At 50.3% G+C, this 11,802-nt stretch overlaps 1 protein-coding gene across 1 annotated transcript in view; it reads right to left on the reverse strand.

Moving 5' to 3' along the window:
• The window catches only part of LOC120944224 (probable hydrolase PNKD), a 126,247-nt gene extending 114,732 nt beyond the window's left edge, over positions 1-11,515 (reverse strand). The window contains exon 1 of the mRNA XM_040358190.1: positions 11,364-11,515. Coding sequence (XP_040214124.1) covers positions 11,364-11,491 — 128 coding nt within the window. The 5' untranslated portion in view covers positions 11,492-11,515. The remainder of the gene's footprint in view (positions 1-11,363) is intronic.
• Positions 11,516-11,802: the final 287 nt, after the last annotated feature.

Consider the following 11,802-nt stretch of genomic DNA (forward strand, 5'->3'; position numbering starts at 1 on the left):
ATGTGTTTTTTTTTTTTTTTTAACCACAAAAGAGCCAGGGGCTCCAATTGGCTTAAAAAAAGGGTGGGCTTGTGGCACACTCTATCTATATAGAGATAGATAAATAGATAGATAGAGAGAGAGCGCAGGAATACCCCCGTTTTACATACATTAAGAAGCACGGCTGTGCGTTTCTGGAAAGTGCACAATTTTCAGAAGTGTGGATGTAGCCTCGTGTCCCCATTGGAAGGTTTCCCCGCTCCTCCAGCAATGGTGACAACTATAATATTTTCAATTTCTTTCCATCTCTAGCCTCGGTGACAACAGCGACCTGAGCAAATAGACTGAAAGACTGGGGATCTAACCCTTTGCCTCGCCATCAAAAAAAAAAAAAAAAAAAATTGAAAGGGTCACTCCCACTGAAAGCATGGTGGTCTTTCAGCTGGTGAGCAGTTTATACATCCTGAATTTTACACACAGTGGGGTAGATTCAGGTAGCTTTGCGCAGTTTTTACGGAGGCGCAGGGCACAGTTTTTGCCCTGCGCCCCCGCAAATTATCTGCGCTACCCTTGATTCACGGAGCAGTAGCTCCGTAAATTGCGTGGGCGCTCCGGCAAAATGCCCGGCGTAAGCGTGCGCAATTTAAATGATCCCGTAGGGGGCGGGAATCATTTAAATTAGGCGTGTTCCCGCGCCGAGCGTAGGGCGCATGCTCCGTCGGGAAACTTTCCCGACGTGCATTGCGACAAATGACGTTGCAAGGATGTCATTTGCTTCAAAGTGAATGGCGTCCAGCGCCATTCACGATTCACTTACGCAAACGACGTAAAATTTAAACTTTGCGACGCGGGAACGACGGGTATACGTAGCATTGTCTGCCCCTGCTATTAGCAGGAGCAGCCTTACGTGAAACCCGACGGACGGAAACGACGTAAACTGCGTACGCAGGGCTCGTGTAACGTTGTGAATCGGCGTTAGAATGCAATTTGCATACTATACGCTGACCACTACGGGAACGCCACCTAGCGGCCATCGTAAGAATGTAGCCTACGATACGATGGCATAAGAAGCCTTATGCCATTCGTATCTTAGGCTGCAGTCGGCGTAACGAGGTTCCTGAATCAGGAGCATTCGTAACGCCGGCGCAAGTAAGCAATTGCGCTGCGTAACTATGGTTACGCAGACGCAATTGCTTCTTGAATCTAGGCCAGTCTTAGAACTTCGAGAGGAGCGCTGCAAAACCCAATGTCTGTTAATGTAGCGTATAATCAGCTGGGATGATTCTTTAACACGCCCGGCGCGGCGCATCGAGAGAGAAATTATCAGGTTATAACAAGGTCAGAGAGAGAGAGAGAGAGGGATGGAGGGGCCAAGAAATGAGGACTGCGTCAGCAGCTTAGAGCGCGTGCAACCAAACGTGCGAGTCCCGTGTTTGTGTCAAGTCATTTCTCTCCCAGCGCAGACCTTATGTAAGAGCCGGGATGGTGTAGCGGCTCATCCACCTCACACGGCTCAATGTTCACCGAGCGTTAGAGCCCAACATTCAATTCATAAAATCTGCTAAAAACCTTCCAGGTGCAATCATGAGAAAAAAAAGAGAATCGTGATTTTTTATTTTGCTTAGCATAAAGATCACAATTCTCTCACGATCTTCGCAGCGTAAAATCTTTCACATTATACAAGAAAAAAAAATTTTGGGCCGACGTGATTTGTTCGGTTTTTTTTTCTTCTTCTTTTAATTCAATAAAGTCATTTTTCCCCCCCAAAAAATTACGTTTGAAAGACCGCTGCGCAATACAGTGCGACATAAAATATTGCAACAACCACCATTTTATTCTCTAGGGCAGGGGTCTCCAAAAGTACGGCCTATCTATCTATATATTATTCCCAATTTACATACAGAAGTCTATTCCTTTGATGTAAAGGACAAATTGTTACAATGTTTAGACTTAAAGGGGGTTTGTAAAGGACACAGAGGCCCGGATTCACAAAGCACTTGCGCCGATGTATCTCCAGATACGCCACGTAAGTGCAAATATGCGCCGTCGTATCTATGCGCCTGACCCACAAACTAAGATACGCCTAAAAACAGGCTTCATCCCAGCGACGCAACTTGTCTACGCCGGCGTAGCGTGGGCGCTTTTGGCGCTCCCATTGATTGTCTATTCAAATATGCAAATGAGGGCGATACGGCGATTCACGATCAAGTCGTACGTCCGGCGTAAAGTTAAGCCCCATAAAGGAGGTGTAACTCAGCAGCAGACATGCAAAGGTCTGCACCAGGGAACACAAGCCGGCGTATTTTACGTTGGACGTGAATATGACTAGGCGTAGGTTACGGTCGCGCCGTAGGCAGTGATCCGACGTATTTGTGAGCATGCGCACTGGGATGCATCCACGGGACGAGGCATGCGCCGTTCATAATACGTGTCTGTCTGGCGCTCGGCCCATCATTTGCATGGGGTCACGCCTCATTTGCATGACTCACGCCCACTTCCACCTACGCCGGCTTACGCCTAGGAAACCCAGCGCAGTTTTGGGAGCATGTGCTTTGTGAATTCCGTGCTTGCCTCTCTGCGCTGCGTCGGCGTAGCGTACAGGAGATACGCTACGGCGGCATAAATGTGCGCCGATGTCTGTGAATCCGGGCCAGTGTCTCCCCGCAGGAATGTAGTCCCAAGGGAGGGGGCGAGCACGTTGACTAACCCCCAGCCAGAACGGCTCGGATGATGGGGGCAAGCTTACGGAGGAGGAACAGGAAGTGAGAAGTTCAGACTAAGAAAAAAAAAATCATTTAGAAGGGAAATCGAAGGAAAAAGGTAAGTGAACCAACAATGCACGAGCTTAAAGGAACCAATTTAGAAAATAAAAAACAAACCTTTACTACCCCTTTAATGTTCCACTGATAAAGAATAATAATAATAATAATAATAATAATAATTATAATAATAATAGCAATACTGATTCTTGATGATTAATCATGCAGCTCTAATGGGCACGGATGGGGCTTTCCTGTAATTAGGGCACTGATGATCACTGTCCGATTACCTGCCCTGGTCTCCCCAGCAAGGAGATGCCACTGATTGGCACTTCTCGCCACAATCTGTCAATCACAGGAGGAGCGTGCGCCACAGACCGAGAAGTGCAGGATCATACCAGGTATGTGATCCTGTGCAGGAGAGCCGCTTTGCCGGCGTGTGTAATTATATTATATATATATATATATATATATATATATATATATATATATATATATATATATATATATATATATATATATATATATATATATATATATATATATATATATTAGGGTTGTCCCGATACCACTTTTTTAGGACTGAGTACAAGTACCGATACTTTTTTTCAAGTACTCGCTGATACCGAATACCGATACTTTTTTTTAATGTGTCCCCAAATGCAGCCATGTCCCCCCACAAATGCAGCCATGTCCCCCCACAAATGCAGCCATGTCCCCCCCATTATCCAGCCATGTCTCCCCCCCATATCTCCCCCCCCCCCATATCCAGCCATGTCTCCCCCCCCATATCCAGCCATGTCTCCCTCCCCATATCCAGCCATGTCTCCCTCCCCATCCAGCCATGTCTCCCTCCCCATCCAGCCATGTCTCCCCCCCATACAGCCATGTGTCTCCCCCCCCCCATCCAGCCATGTGTCTCCCCCCCCCCATCCAGCCATGTGTCTCCCCCCCCCCATCCAGCCATGTCTCTCCCCCCCCCCATCCAGCCATGTGTCTCCCCCCCCCCATCCAGCCATGTGTCTCCCCCCCCCATCCAGCCATGTGTCTCCCCCCCCCATCCAGCCATGTGTCTCCCCCCCCCCATCCAGCCATGTGTCTCCCCCCCCCATCCAGCCATGTGTCTCCCCCCCCCCATCCAGCCATGTGTCTTCCCCCCCCCCCCCCATCCAGCCATGTGTCTTCCCCCCCCCCATCCAGCCATGTGTCTTCCCCCCCCCCATCCAGCCACGTGTCTTCCCCCCCCCCATCCAGCCACGTGTCTTCCCCCCCCCCCATCCAGCCACGTGTCTCCCCCCCCCCCATCCAGCCATGTGTCTCCCCCCCCCATCCAGCCATGTGTCTCCCCCCCCCATCCAACCATGTGTCTCCCCCCCCCATCCAACCATGTGTCTCCCTCCCCCATCCAGCCATGTGTCTCCCCCCCCCATCCAGCCATGTGTCTCCCCCCCCCCCCATCCAGCCATGTGTCTCCCCCCCCCCATCCAGCCATGTGTCTCCCCCCCCCATCCAGCCATGTGTCTCCCCCCCCCCATCCAGCCATGGGTCTCCCCCCCCCATCCAGCCATGTGTCTCCCCCCCCCCATCCAGCCATGTGTCTCCCCCCCCCCCCCATCCAGCCATGTGTCTCCCCCCCCCCATCCAGCCATGTGTCTCCCCCCCCCCCATCCAGCCATGTGTCTCCCCCCCCATCCAGCCATGTGTCTCCCCCCCCCCATCCAGCCATGTGTCTCCCCCCCCATCCAGCCATGTGTCTCCCCCCCCCATCCAGCCATGTGTCTCCCCCCCCCCATCCAGCCATGTGTCTCCCCCCCATCCAGCCATGTGTCTCCCCCCCCATCCAGCCATGTGTCTCCCCCCCCCCCCCCATCCAGGCCATGTGTCTCCCCCCCCCATCCAGCCATGTGTCTCCCCCCCCCCCATCCAGCCATGTGTCTCCCCCCCCCCATCCAGCCATGTGTCTCCCCCCCCATCCAGCCATGTGTCTCCCCCCCCCCATCCAGCCATGTGTCTCCCCCCCCCCATCCAGCCATGTGTCTCCCCCCCCATCCAGCCATGTGTCTCCCCCCCCCATCCAGCCATGTGTCTCCCCCCCCATCCAGCATGTGTCTCCCCCCCCCATCCAGCCATGTGTCTCCCCCCCCCCCATCCAGCCATGTGTCTCCCCCCCATCCAGCCATGTGTCTCCCCCCCCCATCCAGCCATGTGTCTCCCCCCCCCCCATCCAGCCATGTGTCTCCCCCCCCCCATTAAGCCATGTGTCTCCCCCCCCCCATCCAGCCATGTGTCTCCCCCCCCCCATCCAGCCATGTGTCTCCCCCCCCCATCCAGCCATGTGTCTCCCCCCCCCCATCCAGCCATGTGTCCTCCCCCCCCCATCCAGCCATGTGTCTCCCCCCCCCCCCATCCAGCCATGTGTCTCCCCCCCCATCCAGCCATGTGTCTCCCCCCCCCCATCCAGCCATGTGTCTCCCCCCCCCCATCCAGCCATCTTGCCCCCCCCCCCATCCAGCCATGTGTCTTCCCCCCCCCCATCCAGCCATGTGTCTCCCCCCCCATCCAGCCATGTGTCTCCCCCCCCCATCCAGCCATGTGTCTCCCCCCCATCCAGCCATGTGTCTCCCCCCCCCCATCCAGCCATGTGTCTCCCCCCCCCATCCAGCCATGTGTCTCCCCCCCCCCATCCAGCCATGTGTCTCCCCCCCCCCCCATCCAGCCATGTGTCTCCCCCCCCCCCCATCCAGCCATGTGTCTCCACCCCCCCCCATCCAGCCATGTGTCTCCACCCCCCCCATCCAGCCATGTGTCTCCCCCCCCATCCAGCCATGTGTCTCCACCCCCCCCCCATCCAGCCATGTGTCTCCACCCCCCCCATCCAGCCATGTGTCTCCCCCCCCATCCAGCCATGTGTCTCCCCCCCCATCCAGCCATGTGTCTCCCCCCCCCCCATCCAGCCATGTGTCTCCCCCCCCCCCCCCATCCAGCCATGTGTCTCCCCCCCCATCCAGCCATGTGTCTCCCCCCCCCATCCAGCCATGTGTCTCCCCCCCCCCCCATCCAGCCATGTGTCTCCCCCCCCCATCCAGCCATGTGTCTCCCCCCCCATCCAGCCATGTGTCTCCCCCCCCATCCAGCCATGTGTCTCCCCCCCCATCCAGCCATGGCCCGCTTACCTGCTACCGCCGACTGTGTACAGTACTACGGCCGGCCAGGAACATTACAGCTTTAAATAGCTTTGTAATGATTGGCGCCGCGCTGCATGTATAGACACTCCCCCTCGCTCGGGATTGGACAGTTCACCCGAGCAAGGGGGAGTGTCTATGCGCGGCGCAAATCATTACAGCTATTCAAAGCTGTAATGTTCCTGCCCGTATTACACAGTCGGCGGTAGCGGGGATGCAGCGTAACGGCGGCGGATTGCGGCTCCGGTGGCGGCGGCGCGGGGGGGGTTAAGTATTCTATTTGTGTATCGGGGCGGGGTATCGGCGTCTGAGTACCGCCGAAAAAACTCGGAATCGGTCCCGATACCGATACTAGTATCGGTATCGGGACAACCCTAATATATACATACATACATACATACATACATACATACACACACACACACACTAAACTCTTAGGCTAGGTTTCCACCATTGCGACCCCAAAGTCACGCGAAATTACAGTGCGACTTTTGATGCAATGTCATGCGACCGGTGAGAACAAGTTGCACCAAAGTAGTGCAAAAACTTTTTTGGGAGTCGCACCAACTAGAATTGGGATCGTTGAAATACACAAGTTTTGACTTGTCACGTGACTTCACATGTGTCAAGTCGCACAACAACTCGCAGTAGTGGAAACAGAGCCTTAAAGTTTTGGGACGCTTAGAGCCGTGAGAACCTGATAAACAATAACACGGGAGGTGAAATTACGTTTTTTGTGGTCTGTTTAGAAGCAAAACAGCGTTGAGGCGATTTCTATTCCACCAACCACCCTCTGCGCTCGTCTCGTGGTACACAGCGAGGACGAGGAGCGGGCACACCGCGGTCTCATCTCTTCCTCCGGCTGTTTGTCTCTCTGCGGTTTCCTAATGTAAATGTTCATATTCGTGATCTGACCATGGCCAACGCCACGTGCTCTGCACAGGCTGACGAGGACAGATCTGCATTAACCCTTTCCTTTCGTCACAGCGACAAACTACATCCCTGACGTACGAATGTCCGAGGGTCCCCTACACACCACGTCTGCTGGGCTTTGGTGTGAGCCAACACAATGGGGTAGATTTAATAAAGTTGGAGGGTGCAAAAACTGGTGCAGCTCTGCATGGTATCCAATCAGATTCCAGGTTCTTCTGTCAAAGCTTAAAGTGGAGTTTCACCCAAAAGTGGCATGTAATTTTTTTGGGGGGCTTTAGGAGGAGTGGGTCCCAGTCCCAGTCCCAGTCCTAGTCCCACTTCCTCCTTCCGCCGAGGGGCTGCTAAGGCGAATAAGCCTAATCGCCTTTCTGCAGCCCCTCCCTGTAGGCGATCACCTGGGACACGTGACAGGTCCCAGGCGATCGCCTGTCCAATTGCATGGTGCAGTGAAGCTCGCGCATGCGCAGTGGGTGCCCGGCCATGAAGCTGGAAGCTGTCACGGCTGGGTGCCCACACTTGGAATGAAGACGCCAGCCGGAGAGGGGGAGAGGAGCGGAGCCCCGGCCGGCGCGTCACTGGATTGTGGAGCAGGTGAGTGTCTGTTTATTAAAAGCCAGCAGCTACACTTTTTGTAGCTGCTGACTTTTAATAAACATGAAAACTGGCTGGAACTCCCCTTTAAAGCGGAGTTCCGCCGATTTTTGATACTGTAACTGCTGGCTTTTAAAATAAGGACACTTACCTGTCCAGGGCGCCTGCGATGTCGGCACCCGAAGCCAATCTATCCCTTGGCTTTCGGGTGCCACCATCTTCGGTAAGGGAATCAGGAAGTGGAGCCTTGTGGCTTTACTTCCTGGTTTCCTACTGCACATGCGCCGCGCGATCCCACTGGTCACACAAAAAAAGAAAAGAAAAAAGAAGAAAAAGAAACACACAAAACAAAAATGAAAAACAAAAATAAATAAACAAAAATGAAAAACAAAAATAAATAAACAAAAATGAAAAACAAAAATAAATAAACAAAAATGAAAAACAAAAATGAAAAACAAAAAGACAAAACAAACCCCCCACACACACTGTACTGGACACACCAGCAACAGTCCGTTCAGCAGAGCATCGCGCTTCACCTCTGCAGCATATTTCTGCCATCAGACACAGCACAGTGTAATTATACGTCTGTCACCTCCAGAGAACACTCAGTGCAAGTCTCATCTACTGAATACTGATTATCACCGGGGCGAGGACACCACAAGATCCCCCCCACCCCTCTGTACCACTTACAATTACACCCCCCCCCCCCTCTGGATACAGAATATGATTGACAGGAATAATGGAGCATCCTCACATGACACAGATATCATCCCACAACATCGAATATCCCTGCACTAAAGTGTCCAACGAATGTCCCCTCCCCCCATCCAAATACCAAAATATGCCCCCCCCCCAATCCAAAATATGCCCCCCCCCCCCAGTGCTTCACATACACAGAGGAATCATTATTGATACATTGTATTATAGGGAGGACTGTTTCTGTCTATATGCAGTATCTTACTGACACACTATATGGGGACTAGTGTTAGATTGTACTGTACACACACACACACAGAGGCATATAGATACCTTCTATATACACAGATATGTCACTTTCCATACAATGTATGAGGGCTACTGTCATTTTGTGTAATATATACACATTTCAGAGATGTGTGTAGGGAGAAGTAGGAGGTGATGTGATAGAATATTCCATCCTGACAATCACTCTGGTCAGGTATAGAGGAATTTCCGGGGCTTATAGAGATCAGTCAATCCGGACACACACAGGACCAAGTAATTGATCATAAAAAGAGATGTCAATATCCATAAAAAGTAAGTGGACCACTGTTACATTGTATATAGACAGATATCATTATCAATAAATTGCATAGAGACCCCGGTTATGAATAAATTGGACGGAGAGCGCCGTCGTCTATAAACTGGACGGAGAGCGCCGTCGTCTATAAACTGGACGGAGAGCGCCGTCGTCTATAAACTGGACGGAGAGCGCCGTCGTCTATAAACTGGACGGAGAGCGCCGTCGTCTATAAACTGGACGGAGAGCGCCGTCGTCTATAAACTGGACGGAGAGCGCCGTCGTCTATAAACTGGACGGAGAGCGCCGTCGTCTATAAACTGGACGGAGAGCGCCGTCGTCTATAAACTGGACGGAGAGCGCCGTCGTCTATAAACTGGACGGAGAGCGCCGTCGTCTATAAACTGGACGGAGAGCGCCGTCGTCTATAAACTGGACGGAGAGCGCCGTCGTCTATAAACTGGACGGAGAGCGCCGTCGTCTATAAACTGGACGGAGAGCGCCGTCGTCTATAAACTGGACGGAGAGCGCCGTCGTCTATAAACTGGACGGAGACCGCCGTCGTCTATATACTGGACGGAGACCGCCGTCGTCTATATACTGGACGGAGACCGCCGTCGTCTATAAACTGGACGCAGACCGCCGTCATCTATAAACTGGACGCAGACCGCCGTCATCTATAAACTGGACGGAGACCACCGTCATCTATAAACTGGACGGAGACCGCCGTCATCTATAAACTGGATGGAGACCGCCGTCATCTATAAACTGGATGGAGACCGCTGTCGTCTATAAACTGGACGGAGACCACCGTCATCTACAAACTGGACGGAGACCACCGTCATCTACAAACTGGACGGAGACCACCGTCCTCTATAAACTGGAAGGAGACCACCGTCATCTATAAACTGGACGGAGACCACCGTCATCTATAAACTGGACAGAGACCGCCGTCATCTATAAACTGGACAGAGACCACCGTCATCTATAAACTGGATGGAGGCCACTGTTACTTTGCAAAGAGATGTCAATATTGCCACATTGTATATACAAAGATGCATTGATATATTGTATGGGGGCGAATGTTACATTGTATATACACACACAGAGAGATCCTATTATTGATACATTGTATAAGGTGCAGGGTTACATTGCAGAGATGTGTGTGTAGGGAGAAGTAGGAGGTGATGTGATAGAATATTCCATCCTGACAATCACAGGCAGTCAGGTATAGAGGAATGTCCCGGGTCTATATATAGACATCAATCAATCCCGACATACACAGGACTCCGTGAATGGTGCCAATTATATATCACATCTACGTTACATGTTATCTCTCTCTCTCTCCACACAGTGTCTCTGGGGGTTCATGTGAACTACAGATCCCAGCACACCCTGCCATCACTATACATAGAATGATTGTGCGTTAAAGAGACTATATATATATTACATACACACTGTATATACCATAGAACAATTCCAGTGCCATCGTCATATAATGACCAATGGAATGGGGACAATGTATGGAAGCCGGAGTCAAATCTTTGTGCGTGTGTATATAAAATGTATTTATTTATATTATATGCAGTGTATATAATAGAATATATGATGTGTGGATGGATATATATATACACACACACTATATATAGATAGATAGATAGATAGATAGATAGATAGATAGATAGATAGATAGATAGATAGATAGATAGATAGATAGATAGATAGATAGAGAGAGAATATATAGCGTGTATAGAATACATGGTGCATATAGAGTATAGATGGTGTGTCTATATATATATAAAAAATGGGATATGGTGTATATAGAATAGATGTATATATATATATGAGAAAATGCAGAGGGATGGAGTGTATGTGTGTATATATATATATATATATATATATATATATATATACACACACACACACACACACATACACATATATGGTATATATGGAATACATGGTGTGTGTATATGGTATATATAAGATGATGGGAAGTATGGAGAGTGTGTGTGTGTATATATATATATATATATATATATATATATATATATAATATATGGTGTGTATATAGAATGATGGGAGGGATGGAGAGTGTGTATATATATATATATATATATATATATATACACACACACACACAAGAAAATGCAGAGGGATGGATTGTATATAGAATATATGGGGTGTATATATATATATATATATATATGATGGGAAGTGTGTGTGTGTGTATATATAGGATGATGGGGAGTGTGTATATATATATATATATATATATATATATATATATATATATATATATATATATATATATATATTTATATTATATATATGGTGTGTATAAGGAATACATATATTATATATACATGGTGTATTTATATATATATATATGTAGGATGATATGAAGGATGGAGGAGAACGTAGAGATGACAGTTCCCCGGACAGATGACAGATCCCCGGACAGATGTCAGATCCCCGGACAGATGTCAGATCCCCGGACAGATGTCAGATCCCCGGACAGAGGACAGATCCCCGGACAGATGTCAGATCCCCGGACAGATGTCAGATCCCCGGACAGATGTCAGATCCCCGGACAGATGACAGATCCCCGGACAGATCCCATCTCTCCCCTCCCCCCGATCCCCGCACACACACACTCACGCGATCTTGAAGAGCGGCCTCTCGGTGCGGGCCATGACGCTCCGGGGGATCCGGCGGAGGAGCAGAGCGATCCCGCAGCACGAGCAGCCCAGCAGAAGCACGGACACGAACATCAACAGCACCGGCATAACACTCCTCCAGGTGTCCTCCTGTCCCGCCCACTTTGCTATGCCCCCCCCTCTCCTCCGCGCACACACCCCCTTGCCCAAGACGGTGGATCTCTAATACAGCGCAGCCGGACAGCGAGCGCGCGGCGACCTCTAGTGGACAAAACGGGGCACTACGTGTGCAGGAGCTCCTTCTGCGTATTTATTTTATTAAAGGGGAACTCCTTTTTTTTCTTTTTTTTTTTAAACAATAGATTTTTATTGAAAGTATTTACTGTTAAGTAAATACTTTCAATAAAAATCTATTGTTAAAAAAAAAAAAAAGGGGGAAC

Source organism: Rana temporaria, chromosome 6 (genome assembly GCF_905171775.1).
Source record: "Rana temporaria chromosome 6, aRanTem1.1, whole genome shotgun sequence".
Taxonomy (NCBI): Eukaryota; Metazoa; Chordata; class Amphibia; order Anura; family Ranidae; genus Rana; species Rana temporaria.